General features: G+C 45.7%; 1 protein-coding gene across 1 annotated transcript; it reads right to left on the bottom strand.

Moving 5' to 3' along the window:
• Positions 1 to 24,635, bottom strand: KIFBP (kinesin family binding protein). The gene is made up of 7 exons (XM_053312146.1): positions 24,063 to 24,635; positions 21,394 to 21,492; positions 14,569 to 14,648; positions 14,291 to 14,474; positions 13,501 to 13,585; positions 10,937 to 11,046; positions 1 to 1,419 (listed from the first exon to the last, which is right to left on the bottom strand). Exons 1-7 carry the CDS (start codon positions 24,459 to 24,461, stop codon positions 541 to 543), a joined length of 1,836 nt encoding a protein of 611 aa, XP_053168121.1. The 5' UTR covers positions 24,462 to 24,635; the 3' UTR covers positions 1 to 540.
• Between the last annotated feature and the right edge of the window lie 356 nt (positions 24,636 to 24,991).

Below are 24,991 nucleotides of genomic sequence, written 5' to 3'. Positions count from 1 at the left end.
TACTCTCAGGCATGTTTATTTATTGATCCCCTTTCAAAGGGTTCAAAAACGAACAACATATACAAAATAAATAGGACATCATTAAAATTACGGATTTGTTAAAGGATGTGTTTCATAACAGACAGTTAAGGAGGAAAGCTAAAATTCTGCCTATACCTAAGTGCCTAAGCCTATTTGCAGGAATAGACTGGACTGTAAGCATAAATCTATTCAAGAAGTTCCCTTTCAGAAGAAACAGTTGAAGAACAGCACTATAGTCAGAAACTGGTCCACACTGTGGAAGGAGAAAAATAAGGCAGGAAGGTTTGCATTTCAGTACAGAACAAGCAATACAGAGCAGCAGCTGACCACCGTATACTTATTATCGAAATATAGGAGAACAACTATGTTTGACAGTTTTCCATTGTATACGGGTTTTACACTGCCGGTCACAGTGGGAGCTCACAACAGCAGATGTCTGATTACTACAGGGCAACTGCCATAAGGGAAACTGTCTCTTTGGACAGAAAATTTTAATATTGTACATTTTCACTGAAGGAGTTAAGTGAAAGTAGAGAGTTTTGCTCGGAGCCTTTCCATTCTTGTCGGGAGAAGTCCAACCATTTCTTTACTGAGCTCTAGTTCAGTTTCAATGGCCTGGACAGCATCTGTGTGCTTCTCGCAGTAGTCTACCAGAAAAGAGTAATATTCCAGTGAAGTCTGCATGTTCTCCAACTGTTTCTTGCCATCAGAAGTAATAAGCTTGCCATACAGGCGTGCAATATGAAATTTGGCCACCATGGCAGGGCGAAGAACATCCTCCTCAAGGATTTCAGGGAAGACCTTATCATGGTTCCTCAGAGAATCTAGGAAGAGTTCATAGTATTTTATTGCCATCTGAGCAAGAGAATTTATTTTCTTTATTGTGTGGGAGTCCAGTTCCTCTAGCCTATTACCAATGGCCACTTTTAAATCCATCATCTCATAATAGGTATCTGCTAGTTCAAATTGAAGCTGCCTACTGAGCAGCAGATAATACTGAGGGTTTAAGCCTGCATATATGGGTTCTAGCATATCAATCCTGCGTTTGTGCATCTTGCAACGCCTCTCATAATCTTCTTCAAAGAAAGCCAGCACCTTGAATAAGGCACTGTGATCCTGAACAATTTCAATGTGATCAGTGACATACCCATCTATTTGAAAGAATTCTTTGGCTTCATTCACATAATTCTGACCCACTAAGAAGATTTCTCTGGCTTCGTGGAAGTCCAAAGGAAACACACAGCTCACTTTCTCTTCCATGGCCAAAATAGAGTCACACAGATCACTCGTCCCAAAGAGGACAGCCTTCTTCCTATCTTCCTCCTTTTCATCCTCCTCCTTTTTCTGCTGGGCTTTAAGCTCCAACTGCCTGTCTGGATCCAGTTCACCAATGTTGTCCTAAAACAAGAACATTCTAGCTTAAAATATTTTTCTATAGTGAGCCTAGAAATTTTTTTAAAATACTATTGACAAAGTGATCCCTTTCATGAGAATAATCTTTGTTACTCCTAAAATGTTTAAATGACTCATCTGCTTTGCATTTCTAGTTTTAAATGCACCAATTCAGAAATTTTATCTCATTTCTTTCCTGTCACATAGCAGGGAAGATATAAATAAACACAACAAATAGATAGATACGGAGGAAGCACCATATAGTCTTACCTCAATTGTGGTGACAATTCTATACAAACAAACTAAATTGTAAACAGCAAAATAGTGGAGAACACATATTAAAGATTTTTCATCACTCCTCCAACAATGTGCTCTGGGATTATTTCTTTGACTGAACCTGAATTATTACTATAGAGCAAGTAATTTAGAATTACAGCAGAAAGAGTTCTGCAGATCCCAAATTTCATTCTTGTCATTTGATTTCTACTCCCCAATATATTTTTTGCTCCTCTTAGTTGTCAGGTGTCTCTCCTCCTTTATTCCAAGTTAATTGGAGCGGCAGAGTACCTCACTGCTGCCCCGTTGCCCCTGTTGTCCGGATACAACCGGAAGTATCTGCTGCGCCTCCATGCACCGGCACAGACGTGCGCACGTTATGCTGTTGTGCGCATGCCGGAATTGCATGCCCGGAGTGCGCGTGCCTGTGCCGGCGGCACCCCAATTAACTTCGGAATAAAGAAATGCTGGTGGGGGAAGAGAGGAGGGAGGAGGTAAGTGCACCCTTTCCCGCTCTTAAAGCAGCACCATCAAACCGGCGGAACTGGCCACCTTTTGAACCGGTTTAGAGGCCCATAAAGAGCCTCCAAACCGGTTCCGTGCCCATCCCTATTCAGCCCATTATATTTAGTTTTGCCTTCTGGGGCAGCAGCAAACAAATCTTTGCCCTCTTCTATTATTTGATGTGTGTTATGTCATCCGCCAGTCTTCTCTTCTCCAAGCAAAACATATCCAGTTAATTCAAACTTTTCTCATGGGGCTTGCCCTACAGACCCCTGACCATCTTTGTTGCCCTCCTCTGAACCTGATATAATTTGTCTCCATCTTCCTTAAAGTGTGGTGCTCAGAATGAAACACAGTACTCCAAGTTTATGTCTGTTTAGTACAGAATAAAGTGGAAAACCAGGTTGCTTACCTGTAACTTATGATCTGGATGTGATCCGTTGTATTCATAAGAACTGGGGTTTCTGCGCCTGCGCAGGGACCTCCCGGGCTGATTAGCTAGCTCCTCTTCGCGCCCCGCCCGTCTGCACGTGGCTTGCAGCTTCCGTTGGAATCGACGGTTGGGGCGCCTCTCCTTCAGATTTCTCGCAGACCGCCATATAAGTGACGATCCGTACACCAGCATCCACTAGTCCAGGCATTCTGCAGCGGGGCCGGCTGGGAGGGACTTATGAATACAACGGATCACATCCAGATCATAAGTTACAGGTAAGCAACCTGTTTATCTGGATTGTGATCCATTGTATCCATAAGAACTGGGTGTTTAGCAAGCTACCCCATAAGGAGGCGGGTGCAGATGACCCCCAGCTATGCCAACACACGTTTCAACACTGATCTTCCAAAATTCGCCTCCCTAGCCATCCGCAGATCCAGAGCATAATGCTTTACGAATGGTAGATGCGAATGGTAGATGCGATGGCCAGGCAGACATCTGCCATTTTAATGCCTGACAGATGTGCCGCAGACGTTGCGTAGGCCCTAGTAGAGTGAGCCCGAACCGTCTTTGGCGGTGTTATCTTCTGGCTTTTATAGGCGAGGAAAATCAGTTCCACTAGCCAGTGAGCAAGTCTCTGGTGAGAGATTGGACGGCCCTTGCTACGCCCCCGGAAGGAGAGAAAAAGCTTTTTACTCTTCCTAAAGTCATGAGTCCTCTCCAAATAGTATAGGAGTGATCTACGCACATCCAACGTGTGGAGGGCCTTCTCTAAGTCCGTCTCCGGACTACTGAAAAAAGTTGGTAGCACTATGTCTTGATTTAAGTGGAAATCTGTTACCACCTTCGGCAGGAATCTCGGATCAAGACGCATCACAACCTTGTGTGGATAGAATTGAGTGTAGGGTCTATCCATCCGCAGGGCCGTCATCTCGCTCACTCTCTTAGCCGATGTAATGGCTACCAAGAATGCCACCTTTAAGGTCAGAAACTTCAGTGGAACAGTCGCCAGTGGCTCAAAAGGTGCCTCCGTTAGGGCAGAGAGTACTAAAGACAGACTCCATTGCTCCATTGGGCTGCGCACAGGCGGGTAAAGGTTATTAACACCCTTCAGGAAACGTTTACATTCCGGGTGGGAGAAAACCGTGGACCCATCCCATCCCCTGTGCTTTGACGAGATTGCAGCCAAATGCAGCTTAATGGAGACATTCGCCAATCCACTCAGTTTGAGCGATGTCAGGTAACGTAGCACATCCCGTGGGGTCGCACGCAATGGCGTGACACTCTTCCCCCTCATATAACTCTTGAAGCGGTTCCACTTGCAGGCATAACTGCGTCTTGTCGACGCACGCCTACTGTTTAGTAAGATGTTGTTTAATAGTTGATTCTCCAAGCGGTCAGCTTGAGAGAGTGCACATCGGGGTGTAACACCTTTCCGTGTTCTCTTTTTAACAGGTTTGGAGCCTTGGGGAACTTGTGGAACACTGAATGAGACATTCCCAGAAGTGTGGCAAACCACGGCTGGCACAGCCACCATGGAGCCAGAAGTATGCATTTCGTTTGGTCCCGCAATATCTGCGCAACCACACGGCCCATTAACGGCAGCGGGGGGAAAAGATATAACAGTCCCGTCTTCCAGGCCCGTGGAAAAGCATCCCCCAGGGATCCTTGGCCTATGCCCGCACGCGAACAATAATTGACACACTTTTTGTTGGCAACCGTGGCAAATAAGTCTATCGATGGGACCCCCCAGATCTCGAACACCCTGTCGAGATACATCGGGTTGATTTCCCACTTGTGTCTTTGGTTGAAACTGATGTCCCTGCTGAGCCTGTCGGCCAAGCAGTTGTCTACACCCTTTATGTGTATTGCCACTGGGTGAATTGAATGTTGAATGCACCAGTCCCATATTTTTCTCGCAAGTAGGCAAAGAGACAGTGACACTGTCCCCCCTTGATGGTTGAGGTAGGCAATCGCCGTCGTGTTGTCTAACTCCAGCTGTACTGCTCGTCCCCTTATCATAGGTTCGAATGCCCTTAGGCCCTGGAACACAGCCAATAGCTCCAAGTAATTTATATGCTGAAGTCTCTGCAACTGGGTCCATGTCCCCTGCACGCATACGCTGGCGCAATGCGCACCCCAGCCCGCCATCGAGGCATCTGTCGTTATCCGGGATGTGGGCTCCTTGGACACAAACTCGACTCCTTTGCCCAAATTCCCCATGTCTAGCCACCACCCCAGGCTGGCGAGGACACGTTGTGGTAATGTCAAGTGCATATTCTGGCCATCCACATTGGGTCAGAAGTTGTGGAGAAACCAATGCTGCAATGTGCGCATGCGGAGGCGCGTGTGTGACACCGTTGCGGTGCATGATGCCATCAAACCCAACATCCGCTGGATTTGAACCGCTGGCTGCCGTGGAGTCCTCTGAAAGTGACGTATGAGTTCGTGCATTTGGGTAATTCTTTCCGCAGGTAAGAACGCCCTGGCCAATTCCAAGTCCAGCACCGCTCCGATGAAGTTCACTCGAGTCATTGGTTCGAGTCTCGACTTCTTCCAATTCACATTAATGCCGAGGCACTCCAATAAGGCTAGCAGCATCTGCACTTGGCGGGTAAGTAAACTCCTGTCGTGGCTCACCACGAGCAAATCGTCTAAATACGGATACAGCCTCAAGCCCTGAGTTCGTAGGTGGGCTACAACCACCGCCATCACCTTTGTGAACACTCTGGGCGCAGTAGAAAGTCCAAATGGAAGCACCACATATTGATAGATTTGTGCCCCCACTGTAAACCGGAGGAACTTGCGGTGACTCTCCTGTATCCCGATATGAAAATAAGCGTCCTTGAGATCCAGAGTAACTGCCCACTGTTCGTTCACCAGCAGAGGCAGAATTCCCTGCAGCGTCACCATTCTGAATTTCCTGGTCCGAATGAAGAGGTTGAGCCCCCTCAGGTCCATTATGGCTCTTATTCCACCGTCTCTCTTTGGTATCTGAAAATACCGGGAATAGTAGCCGGTCAGTCTGTTCGCCCATTGCACCCGCGTGATCGCCTGTTTCTCCAGCAGCACCTTGACCTCCTCCCGCAACACCTCTGTGGCCGGCATATAGACCAGTCCAGAGAAGGGAGGCCTTGTCTCGAACTCCAACGCATATCCAGTCTGCACTATTCTTAGTACCCACCGGTCGGATGTTATGTTGTGCCGTGCTGGCGCACGGCTTGCCAGTTTGATGTTGATCCTGGCAACTACAGGGCTGATGTAGTGGGTCCTGGATTGTAGCGTTGGACTTAATTGGCTGCTGCAAAACTGATGCAGTGGACGAACAGTCCCGTCAAAAGCTCTTGCTGGAAGCGTCCTTGTCGCCTTGACGAGCTGTTTTTCCTTTTTGTTTTTGGTTAAAGCCCTTACCGCGTTGGTAAGGTCTGAATTGCTTTCAGTATTCTTTGCGGTCCCGATACCGATCACTCTTTCTCTGATAATAAGTGCGGCTCCTTGCAGTTGAGCTAGAACCGCTCGAAGGCACCATAAAGGTGCGGGCAGTGAATTTAGATTTTTTCAACATCTCCATTGACGTGTCCGTGTCCTCATGGAATAAGCCTTTGCCGTCAAATGGCAAGGACTCGACTTTCTCCTTCATGTCTGTCTGCAGGGTTGCTGAGCGAAGCCACGCATGCCTGCGCAAGCTCACTGCCGTCACCATTGCTCTCGATTCCGTCTCCGACAAGTGTTTGAATGCGCTCAGTTGTTGGCGCGTTATTGCCGTTGTTCTTTCGTACACATCATTAAATCTCCATTGGAAGTCCTCCGGAGATAAAGAGGATGAATCCTGTAAGAGCGCATCCCAAAGTAAATGGTTATAGCATGCCATACACGCCGCATAATTAGCAATACGAATTGCTAAACTGGAGGTGCTATAGATCTTTCGACCCATAACGTCCATTTTCCTCCCCTCTTTGTCAGCAGGCGTGGAATGACGGTGTCCACTCTTGGTGGATGAAGCGCAACTGACAACCAAGGAGTTCGGTATAGGATGACGTAACAGGTAAGAGTTATCTCCTTCAGTCACCCTATACAAATTCTCAATGCGCTTGGAAGTCGGAGTCCTGACCCCCACTGAGTCCCATGCCACCTTCGCAGCCTTGTCTATCCCAGGAATCATGGTGAGGGCAACAGGATGCGAAGTCTTAGACCGCTTCATCATATTATAGACCGGGTCAGCAACGTCCGCATCCGGAGAGCTTACGTCCATGCCCAGGGCTTCAGCAATGTCCCTTATGAGGATATGGTAAGCTTTCAATTCCTCAGTTGGCAAGGTGGATAGTTTTGGTGGCACATCCGAAGGGGGGTCCGACCTACGACTGATATCATCTCTGTCAGAGGCCGGTCCCGACTCATCGTCCTCACTGTCATCAGAGGGTGAAGATGATGGTTCAGAAGGAGGAGGTGTTGCTTTCCTCTTTCTTTTCCCAGCAGGTTTTTCTGGCATCCTCGTCTGGAACACAGGTAACTGTGAATTCTCTGGAAGGTAAGTTTGAACTTGCACCAATGGTGTTTGTATAGGCAAGTTCACAGACGGCCCCTGATGGTCTGCATGCTCTGACTGCAGCAGCGGCTGAGCAAGTTGTCCAGCCTGCACAAAATTCCGCAGCCCTTGCACTGGTTGCATTTCTACCTGTGCCGCCTTCCAACGCAAGAACTCTGCATAATCATCCGGCACACCATGGCGGAAACCGCAGGAATGAGTTGGCTGCAGCATCGTAGAGCATCCGACATCGGTTCTCGGATCCTGGACCACTGCTGGTGTCAGTGAGGCAATATGAGGCAGATCAGCCAGCTCTCCACCTCCAGGACCCTCGTCTAAGCCTGTCGACTGGAAGCCGCGAAACGTCGCACCCGAGGGGGTACTCGAACTCGACTCCAGCAGTTCTCTAAGTCCGTCCCCGTGTGTAGCCAGACTCGGAGTCCTCGGCGTCGAGGGGGACTGTGCCGGCGTCAATGCCGGTGACAAAAGATGAGGAATCCTCCTCAATGTTGAAGCCGTCAACACCGACGAAGGAGCAGTGTTCACATTCAATATCTGCTCCGGCACCGTGGACACCGACGGAGGAATGGCATACACCGCCTGGGTAGTTATGGGAGGCTCCGATGCCGAGACTTGCAAATGCCTCGACGCCGATATCGATGTCGATTCCAATGTCGATGCCTGTCCCAGACTGCCTTGGTCCAATCTCGATGTCGACGCTGGTGTCGATGTCAAGACTAAAGTCGATGTCGAAGCCGAAATCATCCTGACCATCGATACCAAAGGTGTCGACGTCGAGGTTGTAGGGGACTCAGCCGAGTCCACGTCGTAAATCTGTGCTGCCGTCGGTGAGGGAGTTTGATGTCGAGACTCCTCACGATGGTGACCTTCCCTCTCAGAAGCATGACGATCTTTATCCTTATGCTTCCGTTTTTTTGAAACCTCCTTTGGTTTCTTAAACAGAGTGTCAACAGCGGTTTTAGACTGCGTATCAGCAGACCCACTGGAACCCAATCCCGGGGAGCTTGACGCACCGCACTCCTTCGACATCGAAGCTCCCGATGTCGATCCGGAACTCATCGACGCCGACGGACGAGGAGTTGGCGGTCGAAGTGCCTCCTCGTATAACGCAGCTCGAAGCCTGAGAGCTCTATTTTGTCTAGTTTGTTTTGAAAACGAGCAGCATATCTTACACGCCGCCGTGTTATGATTCTCTCCTAGGCACATCAAACAGGCGTCGTGATAATCAGTCGACGGCAACTTTGCTCGACACTTTTCACACCGTTTGAATGTCTTCTTAGCTTCCATTGTCCAAATGCCGTTCCGAGTCAAATTCAGTAAACAATCTTAGGAACAAACAAAGCAGAGTTCGTAATCAAGTCCGTTCGCCGTTCCGAGTCAAAACCGTCCTGTACAAACTTCGTAGTTAGAATCAGAGTCCCAAAATCAAGTCCGTTGTTCGTTCTGAAGTCAAACCAATTAATCCGCTCAGTAGAGAATAGTCAAACAGTCCGAAGTCAAATTTTTTGATAACAATTGAGGAGCAACAGCCAAGAGGTGTAAGCGCTTTGGCGGTCAAGAGAAAACTGAAGGAGAGGCGCCCCAACCGTCGATTCCAACGGAAGCTGCAAGCCACGTGCAGACGGGCGGGGCGCGAAGAGGAGCTAGCTAATCAGCCCGGGAGGTCCCTGCGCAGGCGCAGAAACCCCAGTTCTTATGGATACAATGGATCACAATCCAGATCTATTACTTCTCATGAACGTTCATTAGCCAATATCACAGGAAACTTGTCAACTCGTCTGCTGAAACATCGATAAACTAGCTGGGCCGGGCGCAGAGCATCTGCACCTCCGCTGGTCTGCTTCTCCCACCACCTACCTGGCACTTTCTGGCTGGTGGGCTGGCCAGCCACCTCCTCCCGCCCACCAATTGCCAGCAACCTGGCCAGTTGCTCCCCACCTACAGTTGCTCCCTGCCTGGCCATCGCCCCCGCCTGCCTATTTTCGTCCCTGTTGCTAGTCCAGCAGCTGCTCGCAAACTCTTGCGAGAGCTGCCATGCATGGGATTAGAGACGGGTATGCCTAGGAGAAATATATAGAAGATTACCCCCACAGAATTCCCACAATTCACTAAACTTGTAGCCTGGTTTTAAAAAACAAGAGCTAGTCTGTAGTGATGTGCACGGTCCGGAGAAGTCCGGACCGGCACCGAAGGGGGGCCTTGTTTTTAGGGCAGGGAGGGCTTGCTTAGCCCTCCCGCCTCCTTGCCCCCGCCAGCGCCCGTATTGAACAGTATAGGGGCGCTGGAAACCAGCCGCCCCCCGCCGCCGCGGCGAAATAACCCCCAAAGCCAGCCAGCCAGCCAGCCAGCCAGCCCTCCCTCCCTCCCAGCTAGCTGCCCTCCCACCCACCCACCCACCCGCTCGCTCACCCGCTCGCACACTGGATAAGAAACGAGAGGAGCTCCGGCACAGAGCTCCTCTCGTTCGGAAGGCCTCCTGCAGAATGGCAGCTTGCGCGCGCACGCATGCGCGCACCGCAAAGCACGCCGTTCTCCGGAGGCCCGGTCTACCCGGCGGGAAAGGGCCGGGTAGACCGGGCCTCCGATCGCTGAGTAGACCGGGCCTCCGATCGCCGGAGGCCCGGTCTACCCAGCGATCGGCGGCCCGGTCTACCCGGCCCTTTCCCGCCGGGTAGACCGGGCCTCCGATCGCTGAGTAGACCGGGCCTCCGATCGCCGGAGGCCCAGTCTACCCAGCGATCGGAGGCCCGGTCTACCCGGCCCTTTCCCGGCGGGTAGACCGGGCCTCCGGAGAACGGCGTGCTTTGCGGCGCGCACATGCCGCCATTCTGCAGGACGCCTTCCGAACGAGAGGAGCTCTGTGCCGGAGCTCCTCTCGTTTCTTATCCAGTGTGCGAGCGGGTGGGTTAGTGGGTGGGTGGGAGGGCAGCTAGCTGGGAGGGAGGGAGGGCTGGCTGGCTGGCTTTGGGGGTTATTTCGCCGCCGCGGCGGGGGGGGGGCGGCTGGTTTCCAGCGCCCCTATACTGTTCAATACGGGCCCTGGAGGGGGCAAGGAGGCAGGAGGGCTAAGCAAGCCCTCCCGCCCTTAAAGGCATACCCCCCACCCGGACCCGAACCAGGCAGGGCCGGACCGGTCCGGCAGTTCGACCATTCTTTGGAATGGCCGCCGGACCGGTTCGGGCACACTGCTACTAGTCTGGCAGGATTAATTTTTGACAAATCCATGCTGGCTTCTACCAATCATTGCGTTGTTATTAAGATGCTTACTGACAGACTGCTTTACAATCTATTGAAGTATCTCCCCCAAAATCAAAGTTAGACTGACTGGTATGCAGTTTCTCAGATCACCCTTTCCTCTCTTTTTGAAAACTGGAGATTTTTGAAATCTCCTCCTTGTGGGACTTCATCTGGTCTTGAGGATTTCTCAGAGATGATCAGCAAATTTTTACTAGCCTATGATGCATGTGCTAATGATTCATGTGGTAATGGCAAATTAGTGTTGGCAAGACACAGCACTACTTTCTTGGTGAAACTCTTAGAAGTCAAGGCTGGCAGTCACAAGAGTAAGCACTTTATTGCCCAGGTAGAAGGCTGCTTAGATACTGAAGGTGACTTTGGTTCCTCTATTTTTGTATATGTGAAACATCTTAAAACACATTCAGGATTGTTAGAATCACTGGCCTCAATTTTTGACTGTGTAACTCTTTGGATTTAGCCACTACTACAAACATAAAAATGTTAGTTGCACTCAATTTCTGTATTACCTCAAGCAACTTCCGAGCTCCCTGCAACAAGTTCAAACAGTATTTAATCCAGCATCTTGCAATTTCAGCTTTTCTCTGCCGAAGGTCTTGTTGGTCTTGTTCTGTTTCATCTGATTAGAAATACACCACAAATTATCAATCCCTAAAGAATCTACTGTATATGTATTAAAGACAGTATAGGATTTGGGGAAAATATTAGGCTATAAAATAAAGGACAGCATTTCTGGAAATTAATATTTTAGGCAATTGTCTAAAATATAAGTATATAAAATACAAGAGATTCTGAACAAAGATTTATTAATAATTAAGGAATTAAAGGAGACTATTTCAAAAGAATAGCAATAGCAATAGCAATAGCACTTACATTTATATACCGCTCTATAGCTGGAGCTCTCTAAGCGGTTTACAATGATTTAGCATATTGCCCCCAACATTCTGGGTACTCATTTTACCGACCTCGGAAGGATGGAAGGCTGTCAACCTTGAGCCCCTGGTCAGGATCAAACTTGTAACCTTCTGGTTACAGGGCGGCAGTTTTTTACCACTGCGCCACCAGGGGCTCTTTTAGGTAGAAAGAAGGTAGAATTAAATGCCAAAAACTAATATTGCAGCTTAAGAATGAGAAAGAATATTTGTAAATAAATCAGATCAAGCTATCTGTACCAACCCAAAAGAAAACTTTCATACCCAACTCTATGGTTGGGTACTCAACTCCTCAAATAATAAGCAAGATACCTCAACCAGTTGTTGGAAGTGTGGGGCCAATGCAGGAAATTTCATCCAAACGTGGTGGCTATGGTCCCCAATTAATATGTTTTAGAGTAAGATCCAAAAGGTACATTGAAAGAATGACCTTTCAATGAATGAAGAAAGAAGTTTGGGATTAATTTCAGATCTACTTACAACAGTCATATTGGTAATAGCTAAAAACTGGAAGAGCAGCAAACAGCCTATGTGTAAGTAAATGATCAGTAAAGACTGGCAAATAGCACAATGAAAAATTAACTGAGATTGTCAAATTAAAGAATGGGAGGCAAATAAAGCGCACTTTTTGATTAGAATGGTAACCTTTTGTAAATTATTGGAAACAAGTACAATATAGATGTAAATATATATGGGTCTTTTAAAATTAAATTCAGATTAGTAATTAATCTAGAAAATATATAACCACAGTGAGGACTGAAGGGTAAATATTACTCTTTCACATATTTGAATATTTATATCTGTATTTTTAATATTTATATTAGAACTGGTAGGTATAATTTTTTTTAGATTATGTTTAGCTTTTCCATTTAATAGCTGTATTAGTATTTTTCCTCATAAAAGTATAATTGATAATATTGTCTTTTAGCTATTTTCTTAGATTTTAATAATTGTAATATCAATATTATCTTACTCAAATATTTCTGTTACACTGTTGAATGCTTAATAGTACATACACACATATTTATACGCAGTTCTAATAATTAAGACTAGTTCACAGCTAAATATGGGTAAGTTTTGTCCCGGGGGGGGGGGGACTCAAAATACTTAAGGTCCTACACAGAATAAAATCTCTATAAAATGATGATAAGAAAAGTTATGTTTAATCAGAAGTCTTTCTGATCTTGGAGCTTTTCCAGATTGTATTAGGGACCAACTGCTGGAGGAGAGGAAATCTATTTTCTGTAAAGAGACACAGAATGTGGGTACACTTTGGGAAGACAGTTCCTCAATATGTATTGTTTGAATTATAACAGTCCTTTAAAAAGAGGCAACAAATTAAGGGAGCAAAATATACTGTGAATCTAAGTTGTACCAACAGAAGATACTTTGTAAATTTCCCTATCCCCACCCCCCAAAAGTCTTAAAGCTATTTCCTACCACTACCAGAGCACTAGCCCTGGTCTTTATGCTGTTCAGGATGAGCTGGGACTAAGAAAAAACACAAACTTTGGGCAGAACCAAGGGAAAAGGGGTCAGGACCACAGACAGCTCCGAGCAGAAATCAAGGGTGCCTGAATATGACAGCAGATGTTTGATTTTTTTTTTTTTTTAATGAAACCCAGTAGACTGCTAGGCATAGCTGCTGCCCAGATAAGGGTCAGGGCCAATCCACTCTTTCTGGAAATGCTGTCTGTTTTCTAGTGCTGAGGAACTTGGGTTGGCAGGTCCTTGAGGGATTCTTCTTAGTCAGACAAATGAAGGAAGGCCATGTCTGCAGGTTGTGGAGAGAGTGCGGGTTCTAGGGCCCCTTATTTCTCCTGCTGGGGTGGGGGGCAGTCCCAGCTGCACAAGGTCACCTGGGGCCTGGTTCAAAGGGTCTTCCCATCCTGTCTCATCTCCTGAACAGTCTGCCTGATCTTTCAGTTTGGCTGATTCCAGGATCATCATAATCTTGAACCATCACCTTGACAGTTGCATATATGTAACGAAAGCAGCCTCTTTACACTTTCTAGTCCCACTCAAGTCCATCAAGTAATGAAAATGATTAAATCAGATCACATGCAGAGTATCAGAACATTCATCATTCACCTTAAGACACTTTTCAAAGTCCCTACAGCTTAGATTGCAATGAAACTTACTGTCCTCTGCAGATGGCACCTGTCCAGCTTGGCCAAAGATGACACTAGCAGCTGCTAAACAATGCCTGGACTCCATGAAACATTGCTGTGAAGAGAGGACATAATGGTATTTGTTCCAGGCACAGACCAAGCTTCTAGTTTTCACACAGTTACATCATTCTTGAATATTAAATCATTCTCAAATTGGATGCCATAATGTGTAACCACTGAAGGGCCTGGAGGCATGATCTGACAATATTGTATTGTAGGAAATATAATGGCAAGTTGTCTGTTCAGAAGTTCCCAATCTCAATCAAAAATGCCACAAAAAGCACAGCCATCACAGCAAAACTAAGGCAAAATATTTTAAATTAATTCCATGGTCCTTGTTTGAAACACAACTTTGGCTGTTTACACCTATTATCATGACATTGCTAGATGCCAATATTGCTATAAAATAATGCTGGTGTAGAGACATTTCCTTGGTGGAAGGCTACAAAATGCCTGAATTCCTGAAATGTAGGGACTCCTCCTGACATCATGCCAACCCATAACCATTTCAATTTCATTGCCAAGAAAAACTGCTAACCAGGGACATTCCTCAAGAGACAACTCAGAAGATAAAAATCAAAGCTAGACTGCCCCAGCTAAGAATAAAGGAAACTTCATTTGTTCAATTTCTATGGCACTTTCAAAAGAAAGAACTCAAAACTCATCTTTTGAATTCAGCAAATAATGTTTTTTGTGTATTTTATAAATGCACTTTATTAATACAACTTAGGTACACTGAAGAGAACATTTAAGCAATTACCTTTGTGAGATAATACTGAGACAAAGTAGCTGCGTTGAGAGCCCATTCTACAGGATAATAGCCACTATACTCCAGCTGCCGTTTGAGGGTGGTGTGGCAATACTGTGCGGCCTTCTCAATCATTTCCAGGTGTTGGTAGACTTGGGCCAGATAATATAGCGTATGAGTATAGACCTTCTCAAATCTGAGGAAACAGGGTGGGGTGGGGTGTAAATTTTTATTTTTTAAAGAGAGGTGCTCCCCACTCATGTCTAACTTCTGCTCTGGTCAACACATACCTTTTCGACCTCTCTTGGTCAGTAAGTTCCTCTTCCCCAGTCATGAAGTGTTCACTAGAATCAAGTGGAGGATTCCCAATCTGCAAAGCACAACATATAGTGAAGATAATACAAAGGCAACTTTGTGCTCTCCCTACTAACTGTATTTTAGCTGCAAAGATTTATTTTTAAAAAACAGAAACAAAAACAAAAACCAAGGTTAAGCATCTTAAAGCAGATGGCAATGTTCTTACTTCCACACAAAAACAGAGTATCACATTTCCAATGTAATTAAAGCTTAGACACATTTTAATTCTTGCCCCAGTCAAAAAAATGTACTTTTCTAATATGATGTGGGGGACAAATATACTCCAAAGTCAGTAAGAGGAGCAAACTTAGGAACACAAGAAGCTTCATTATGCCAAGTCAGACCACTGGTCCATCTAGCTCAGTACGGTCTACACCAGGCCACCTCAACTTCGGCACTCCTGCAGATGTTGGCCCACAACTCCCATAATCCCTGGCTACTGGCCACTATGGCTGGAGATTATGGGAGTTGTGGTCCAAAAACAGCTGGGGGGCCAAAGCTGAGCAAGCCAGGTCTACACCAAGGCTGCACATCTTCAGCCCTTCAGCTGCTGTTGGACTACAATTTCCATCATCACCAGTCACAGTGGCTGATAGGAATGACCGGAGTTATAGTCCAACAAAAACTGGAAGGTCAAAGTTTCCACAACCCTGGCATTATTTTCTTCAAGGTTTCAGGCAGGCATCTCTCTCTCAGCCCTACCTGCAGATGTTAGGAATTGAAGCTGGGACCTTTTGTATGCAAAGCAAATGCTCTGCTACTGAGCTACAGCCCCATAACACCAATCTTGCAGATGTTACCAGCTGAGCTTATTCTGCCCGGCTCCCAGAAGCCTCCCTGTTCACAGCTGCATCTCCAGGTTTGGAGATTGCACTTTAGCTATGCTCAGGAGCTGCACCACAATGTGAGCTCCCAGTTTATATGATACTGCTTAGTTTGCAGTGAACAGGTCACTCCTAGATTTGAACACCAGCAATATAAATTGGAAAGAGGATTAGTTTCACACTCCCTCTTTCTATGAGGGGGCCCCTGCTAAGCAGACTCCAGAACTAACTATTGCGAGTTGTCTGGCATCCAAGATCATTTCAGACTTGGAATGAACTCTAAAAATTTCCCTCATCCTCTCGCAAGAGAGATCACCTGTTGCTAATGAAGTAATTAGGCTAGGAAGGGAAAGCAGATAAGACAAGTGCAACAGCAGCCTCCATCATCACAATAGGGATGAGTCAGTGACGTAAGTTTGAAAGGGTGTCCATTGAAACTTTTGATAGAATTACGGGGAAAGTCAGTGCTAACACAGGATATTCTTTGACGCACTGGCACACTCTGATTTTCATTACAACCAGCCTTGAATACAACAGGCAATTCACAGACCTTCCTACCCAGGAAGGACGATCAGTAAGAAAGCATTCCAGGGCAAATCCACTTGAACAGCTTCAGGCAGCAAAGCATGAGAACAGAAAGGTACCTCCGAGGCACGTTTTGCAAAATAAGTATCCCTAACTCAATTACCCAATGTGCTCCTTTACATTGGGGACTCCAACTGAAAGACATCCCTGTGCTCCCTTCTGCTTTACACTGGTGACTCCACTGCTACAAGTATTCCCCTCTCCAATGGGGTCACCCAAGCTGAAATCACTACCTGCCTGGCCAATTCGCTGCCCTCATAAGAACAGCCCTGCCGGATCAGGCCCAAGGACCATCTAGTCCAGCATCCTTTTTACACAGTGGCCCACCAGATGCCACTGGAAGCCTACAGCAGGAGTTGAGGACATGTCCTCTCTCCTGCTGTTACTCCCCTGCAACTGGTACTCAGAGGCATCCTGCCTCTGAGGCTGGAGGTAGCCCAAAGCCCTCCGTCTAGCAGCCAATGATAGACCTCTCCTCCATAAAGTTATCCAAACCCCTCTTAAAGCCATCCAGGTTGTTGGCTGAAACCATATCTTGTGGCAGAGAATTCTACAAGTTGATTATGCATTGTGTGAAAAAGTTATCTCCATTTGTTGGTCCTAAATTTCTTGGTAATCAATTTCATGGGATGACCCCTGGTTCTAGTGTTATGCGAGAGGGAGAAGAATTTCTGTCTATCCACCTTCTCCACACCATGCATGATTTTATAGACCTCTATCATGTCTCCACGCAGTTGTCTTTTTTCTAGACTAAACAGCCCCAGATGTTGTAGCCTTGCCTCATAAGGAAGGTGCTCCAGGCCCCTGATCATCTTGGTTGCCCTCTTCTGCACCTTTCCCAGTTCTACTATGTCCTTTTTTAGATGTGGTGACCAGAATTGTACACAGTACTCCAGGTGTGGCTGCACCATAGTTTTGTATAACGGCATTATAATATTAGCAGTTTTATTTTCAATCCCCTTCCTAATGATCCCTAGCATGGAATTGGCCTTTTTCACAGCTGCCATGCATTGAGCTGACACTTTTAACGAGCTGTCCACCACGACCCCAAGATCTCTCTCCTAGTCAGTCACCGACAGCTCAGATCCCATCAATGTATACTTGAAGTTGGGTTTTTTTGTCCCAATGTGCATCACTTTACACTTGCCAACATTGAGCCGCATTTGCCATTTTGTTGCCCATTCACCCAGTTTGGAGAGATCCTTTTGGAGCGTCTCATAATTTGTTTTGTATTTCACTACTCGAAAGTGTTTGGTATCATCTGCAAATTTGGACACCTCACTGCTTACCTCTACTTCTAGATAATTTATGAATAAATTAAATGAGCCTCATGCTGAGGCTCAGCTCATTGTGCCTAGTTTTAGAATAGTCCCTCTGCCGATCTATCCAGCTGACCTCACACTGGAACTCTCCTCGTGAGGAACCCCACTAACTCCTTCAACTTTCCTCCTCCCCACTTCGCCTCCCCGGATGGATGCTAGTCTCCAGTTGTCCGAGTCGGATCTTTGTGAGGACAGGTGATATAGCCTCTTGTCTAGCTCCTTCGGGGCTGAATCTATCCTTTTATTTCTGAAACAATACCACACTATCTTAAAGTAACTCTCTCTAGCCCGCCTGGAAATTCACACATAATTTGGAACTTCAAGCTAAATGTGCCTTACAACCATCTGTTTTTAAACATATTTGTATTGCTTTTACATTAGAACCACCTAGTAACTTAATCTTACTACTTTTATTATTTTTCTTTCAATAAACTCCTTTTTGATTTAATTAAAATCTCTCTCTCAAGACGATTTCTTGAGTTAATACACTTGCACAAATTAAAACTGCTTAGAACTATCTCTCCTTTTGAGCTAAATTCCCCACATTTGCCCAAACTGGGGGTGCCGACCAATCACCCACGAGGCAGTTTCATCAACACAGAGTAATCTTGAGCACGATTCCAGTTGCCTATTAAAAGATGCACAGCTAGTCATTCTGTAAGAATACACTTTCAAAAATTCCTGCATAACTTGGCATTCTAACTAACTAACTGGGGGCAAGAGTGATTATAACCAGATACAATATGTCCCACCATAAACAACCAATACAATATATTCCCCTGAATGAATGGCATTTTCAACATGAATATGCAGTCATCTATTCAGACTCTTGAACAATTCAGGAGCAAAAAGATAGTTATATATTCCTATAGTAAATGTATAAATTGGATTTATATAACACTCATATTATTAAGAAAAATAATACAAATTGGGATTTAACAAGACCCACACTGATATTTAATAAAGCAATTGAGGTCTATAAGGAATTATTATTGTTTTAAATACAAGTCCAGCGCAAAATTACAGTTTTTTTTCTCTGAAGTAAAGAACATAACAGCAGCCCTGATGGATCAGGCCAGAGGCCTACCTAGTCCAGCATCCTGCTTCACACAGTGGCCCACGAGATGCCTCCAAGAAGCCCACAAGCAGGGGGGTGAGGTCTTGCCCTCTCTCCTGCTGTTGCTCTCTTGCAAGTTGTATTTAGCGGCATCTTGCCTCTGAGGCTGGAGGTCACTGTTAGGAACATAGGAAACTGCCATATACTGAGTCAGACCATTGGTCTATCTAGCTCAGTATTGTTGTTGTTGTTGTTTATTTACGATCTTAGATCAAACATCAATATATGCAGAATATACACAGTAAAAAGAAAATAATGGAAACAAAGTCTAAAATGTCATCAAATATATAAAATCAGGAATCTTTGACAGTAACCAATTGCTGTGCTCTAGCTTCTCTTAGTTTGGTCAATGTGTAACAAAATTTAGCAACCGCCAGGGATATTGTTGGGTCCCTGTCTTCTAATAAGCATATAAGAATTGTCTCCACTGAGTGGCTTTGGAGATCTTTCAGATACTGAGATAAAAATAAATCTCTCTCATCTGTATAAAGTGGGCAGTGTAACAGTAAATGCGTCAGTGTTTCGGGAGCAGCTCCACAAAGGCATAGTATTGTCTTCACAGACTGGCAGCAGCTTCTCCCTCTAAAGCAGGGATTCTCAACGTGTGGGTCCCCAGATGTAATTTGACTTCAACTCCCATAATTCCCAACCAAAGGCCACTGGGGCTGGGGATTATGGGAGTTGAAGTCCAATAACATCTGGGGGCCCACACGTTGAGAAACCCTGCTCTAAGGTGTACACACACTCACAAGTTTTCTGATGTCCACTCAGTGAATTTTAGATCCCGCTCAGGATGAATTAGGAAGGCCCCACTCTGAATGCATGTGTGCACACAGTGCCTTGATATTGCCACCCAAAACAAAACTCATTCCACACAGAGATGAAAAAAATTAGAGAGACCACTGCTGGAGATAGCCTATAGCCACCAGACTAGTAGCCACTGACAGACCTGTTCTCCATGACTTTGTCTAAGCCCCTTTTAAAGCCATCCAAGTTATCACTAAGGGTGCCGCTGTGGCAGCTGTTGCAATGCTAAGAAGTAAGAAGTCATAATTGAGTGTGAGAGAGCAACATGTGCCAATGATGTTACTGCAGTGCACGCACTGTGGCTGGCAGTGGATTCTGGGCCAGTGATTCTTTTTTGGCCATTTTTGTACTGTTTGAAATGTTTGTTCTGTAGTGGAAGGAACAGATTCTTTTATGTTTTTCAAGACAGGACTTCAAATTGCAATGCAAAACGTGTGTGCACTCTGTGACTGCAGCTTGTTCTGGCCACAGGGAACAATGGAGAAACTTGAAACACCCCATTGTTCCCCATGGGTAACTCCTACGGATACCAAAGTGGGTTGTGTGGTATGGTATGATAGGTGCTACCTACCACCCAACCCACAAAATAAATGGGCAAGCGGGCAATTTTTAACAATTTTAACCTTCCCCCATAGGATCCCATGGGCACTTTAGAGAAAGGTTAAAAATGTATTTTAAATTGCCATGGGGAACAATGCATTCTCTCTTAACCCCCTTTCTTCTGTCTGTATCCCACAGCATGCTCTCTTTTCACTCTGCACACTTAGGAGTCTATTTTACCCCACAGTAATTCTCTCTCTGTATTGCACTCTAACATCCTATGACCCCTTCCCCCCCAAAAAAAATTTCTATACCCATAACCCACCCTCCGTTCTCTCCACCCACAGGTGTCTCTCTGCACCCCCACCTCTCAGTTTCTTCCCCTCAACCCTACCCCATTTGCTCTTTCTGTCCCTTTCTCCATCCCTACTCCTCCTTGCTCAGTGCAGCAGTTTAAGGCAAAGGTCTGAAACCAGCTTGACTCTGCAGTTTACCCAAGTGCCAAACAGGGAATCACCCTCTCAGTTCTCTTAAGGATTAGGGCAGACTCCTGTCATATGGCAATCCAAGCTCTACAATCTACACTTGAGATACGTGCTTACTGTCTACCAGATCTCAATTCAAACCTCAGACGTCCTCAGACACACCAAATAATTTGTTCCATTCACAGTCAAGATTAATGTTGTATTATAACAAGTAGAGGACTGAAGTTTTCTGAAATGTCTGTCTATGGAATGAGTATCATAATCTCTAGTACAAGACAAATTCTGATAAATAAGACCAGAACCCCATTAAGTAACTGAATTATTTTCAGCCTTACTTTTCAGGACTTGCCAAAGTGCAACATCCCATAAAACCATGACAGAGGACTAACACTAGAAATGCCACCTGAGGCAGCTAAGCATGTAAACAGTGCCCCAAAGGCCATAACAAAGGCCCTGTTGTGCCAATGCTATTGCACAGCAGAGCCAACAACTTAGAAGGCTGCTTGTTATGCATAAAGAGTTTCGCCTACTACAAGATACACAGAAAAGCTTGTTCTGAGGTGGGGGCGGGGAGACAACCCTAAACCCACTTGGTTCTTTATAGCACTATAGCCATAGAATAAGCAAAGGAATTTTAGACTATCCCAATGTAATGACTAAACTCATAAGTAAAATATCTTTTTTAGATATATTGCTTATGTGCTAGCACAGAAAAAAAAGAACAAGATCTTCATCTTATTTTGAAGCCAATAGTTAACCAACTATTTGCACTGAACACTTACATACTATTTTTTAAAGTTTTCCCAGACATCAGCATTATGTGTTATCACTTTTCAACAGAGTGCCATATACAAGCAGGGCATTAAAGTATTCTGGCTACACTGAGGTATTTTCTCAAAAAGATTCAGTTACGCAACATGATATGCAGCTTCTCAATTTGCAAAGACCCAGGAAGTTTGTCTTTTATGTCTGCAACTCATTATTAAGACTTTGAAGTTTTGATTGTGTCTTGGGATGCCACCATACTACAGATATCAACACAGCTGAACCATACAAGCAAGCTCACTTCACACATTACCTCTTTCATGTACTGATTATACAATGCTTCTGCAGATTCCAGGTAAGTCTGCGCAGTTTTAATATCATCTCTTTCTGACCAAAGGATTCCCAGATTATTCTATAAAATACAAGAGAAGGGGAAAGTATATATTTTTACTTATTTTTTAAAACTATGAATGGTTTAGAAAGGATGAGACATGCAATCACGAGTGTCAGAATAGTCCCACTCACTTCAAAGGAATATGAGATTGTGTTAGAACTGCAATGAGTATGATGACTAGAATTATTCTAGGACTTACAAGAAGACAGGCCAATAATTTGCTTTGTGTTTGTAGCACATTATCTCATGATCTCTTCTCTATAAAAGGTATTAGGAACTGAAGAAGCTTCAATTGCGTGCACACTATACTAGATATTCTTCCCAGATCCTTAGTTCTAGGGTCCAGTTTGTGTGTTACAATTGCAGTGTGGGAGCCATTAGCGCATGGCCTAACCCCGAGCCATACCTTCTTCAACTTCTATAAAGAGGAACCATAAAAGTACAGTGACTGGCTGGCATTGTTTCCCCTGTCAGTGTTGCCGGCTCACAGGGCAAGAAGTTCCCACACTGTAACAAACTTATAAATCAGGGCTGAGAGCATGAGTGGACAGAAGGTTTACAATTATTATATCAAGCAAGAGCATCACTGCCTTGCATACAGGAATTCAACGGATGATTTGTCACCATCCGTTGAGCCACCAACATTGGTGTTTTTCTTCCCTTCTCACCAGATGCTATTCTTTCTCTGTCTCCCTGCAATCCTCCAACTCAACATGTTCTCCCTCTTCTAGCCAGAAGAAATAGACACACGGTTGCCTCCTGAGCAAGAAAATACACAGAGCAGCAACGATACATAAATAATAGTGGTATGGTAGCAGCAGCAGCATTCTCTCCTTGTTGGCAAAATATAGTACAATGCATCTCGTTGTTGGCTCTCTGACTTCTGGTGAACAATCACAGTACTTACTGAGTTTTGCCAGGCTAAAAACACAGTTCTCAAAGTGGTTTATACAGGAAAAGAGTAAGATGGTTTCCTGTCCCAAAAGGGCTCACCTTCTAAAAAGAAACACAAGGTAGACTGCCCTGTTCTTGCTACTATGGCATAATGCTTCTTGCCTCAGATGAGTAGGCAAGTTGGAAACTGCAAGACTGTGATAATCTTGCAGTTACAAGCATGAAAAACAAAACAAAAACATGGTGTGGATCCTAAGTTGCTCTTGTATATAGATTAGAGTCTAGACGCTTCTGTTTGTGTGTGTGTGGGGAGGCAATTTTCATCTACTCCCCTCCTTCCTGCTACAGTCCCCTGCATCCCACCCTAACCCATCCATGCACTTCTGGGAGGGGCCTTCAACCCTGGAAAAGCTTTTCAAGCAACGCAGAGGGCTGCTGTGGGGAGGAGAAAACAAAGGAAGATCCTTACACAAGCTTCTTCCTGTTCACCTATTTTAGGATCCAAACCAACATTTTACTCTCTCTCTTTTTTTTAAGTATAACACTTTATTACATGATCTCCCTTCCTCAAGAGCTCTAATTTTGATTTGAAATGCATTTACATCAGTAATATAAAGATGAAAAATGAATATATATTGTAAGTAACAACCCACAAAACACCTTTTCTATGCTTCATCCATTAGTTCAACTAAAGATCCATAAAGCAAAACCAAATGTATCATTCAGTGTTCACAGATGCTACCTGGGTGTTATATATTAATTTCTGTAACAACAGGAGCACTCAAAATGGCAGCCCATCCTATGTTACATAATTTACTGGGATAACATGACTAAAGTACAGACACACACACAAATGAAGGTGGCCAAAACCACATTTACCTCTTTTTCACATGGATCCTGAAGCCAAAACTCATGCCTCATCCCCAAGAATGACCTCCAACTTTCACAGAGGGCCATATACAGAATGATACTTTTTCTTAGAACAACCAACCAACCAGTTTAGAAACTTGGTGAGTGTCAAAATCCCACAATTTCTTTACCAGGAAGCTCACAGTAAGAGGGATGGTATGCATGTTTTTGCAATGGTGAATTGTTACTGTGATTCTCTCATACATGCAAGCTTTATTCACACAGCATCTCTTGTATTTTATGGCAATCTGATTGGTGTGTGTCTCCCCTCTGGATCCATATTTGCAAACCGAGGATAACACTTCATGCATTTGATGAAGAGACCCGTAGATTGCAAAAGGCTTACACTGGGATATACTGGTGAGTGCCACAAGACTCATGTCAGTTTTCCGATTGTACAGACTGACTAAAAAAAAAAAGGACCCTACAATTTCTAGGGAAGCAATCTTACTGCAGTGATACCTCTGTTATTCCGTTTGTGCGATTCTATGGTATGCTTACTGGCTTTACTGTTTTTGTTTTGTTGTAAACTGCACCAGCAGATTTTCTGGAAGGCAGCCTTAAGAATCGTTTAAGGGGAAAACAACAACCATAATGACGAGGATAAGGATAACAACAACATTCCCAGGCCCCACCCAGTCGCCTGCCTCCCAGTCCCAGTTAGAAAAGACCGCAGCTCGAAGGCGGCTGGCTGGCTGGCTGGCTGCTGCGGGAGAGCCCTAGGCTCACACCCTTTCTGCTTATGGAACTCTCCGGGCGGCCCAGCCGAGCAAGTCCTTCCCCACCTGGGCTTGTATGTAGAGGGAGACGCACTCTCGGGAGAGGCGGTGCCGCTCCAGCAGCTGAAGGCACTTCACCAGGTGCTCCTCGCCGGCGGAGCACTCCTGGGTGTGGATGTGGTTCACTCCCAGCTCGTACTCGACCACGGCCAGCCGCACCGCGCGGAGGCGCTCCGCCGCATTCCCACCGTCTCCCGCCTCATCGCCGCCCGCAGCAGCGTCGCCCTCGCCCGCCTCCTCCTCCTCCGAGCCCAGGAGCTGCTTGATGCCTTCGAGCAGATCTAGCGCGCCGTACTTGGAGCGGTACGGCTCGGTCTCCGGGTCCTTCTTGGACTCCACGTAGGAAAGGTTGATGGCGCTGCGGAATTTCTCGCAGAGCGAGGCCCAGCCAGCGGGGGTCGCCATCTTCGCTCCTTCCTCGCTTGACTCTCAAGTTGTCAGCTGGCCTGGTAGCCGCAGCAACCTCTCCTAACTCTCCCGGTATTAGTCCGCATGCGCGAGACAAACTCGCGCAAGCGCAACGAAGGCACGCGGACTCTCGCTCAGTTTAAAAAAACAAAAACAAAAACACGGTCACCAATAGAGATGGTCTCCAAAGCAAAACACGTGAACCGTCGCTGTGCGTCACAGCAGTCGAACCATGGCTGGACGGAATTCGGGACGCATTAAGCGTCTTGACGCTACAGAACCCTGGGAATTACGGGGCGGGGGGCGCTAGGGAGTAGATAGCGCCCTCACCAAGGGGCGATTGCCTGGTTCACAGGGAAGCCACGGTAGTTACCTAAAATAAAACCGTAGAGACGCTTGTTTACAGTTCCACAGCCTTCTTTAGCTCTTAAGACCTCGGTGTTTTTCTGGACCAACTGCCTGCTCCATGCAAGAAACTTCCACAGCCTGAGGCTCTGTTCCACCCTTGGGAAATGCTCCCCCATGTC

This window comes from Hemicordylus capensis, chromosome 3 (assembly GCF_027244095.1).
Source record: "Hemicordylus capensis ecotype Gifberg chromosome 3, rHemCap1.1.pri, whole genome shotgun sequence".
Taxonomy (NCBI): domain Eukaryota; kingdom Metazoa; phylum Chordata; class Lepidosauria; order Squamata; family Cordylidae; genus Hemicordylus; species Hemicordylus capensis.
Note: the sequence above shows the minus strand (reverse complement) of the source record. Positions and strands in the feature narration are given on the sequence as shown.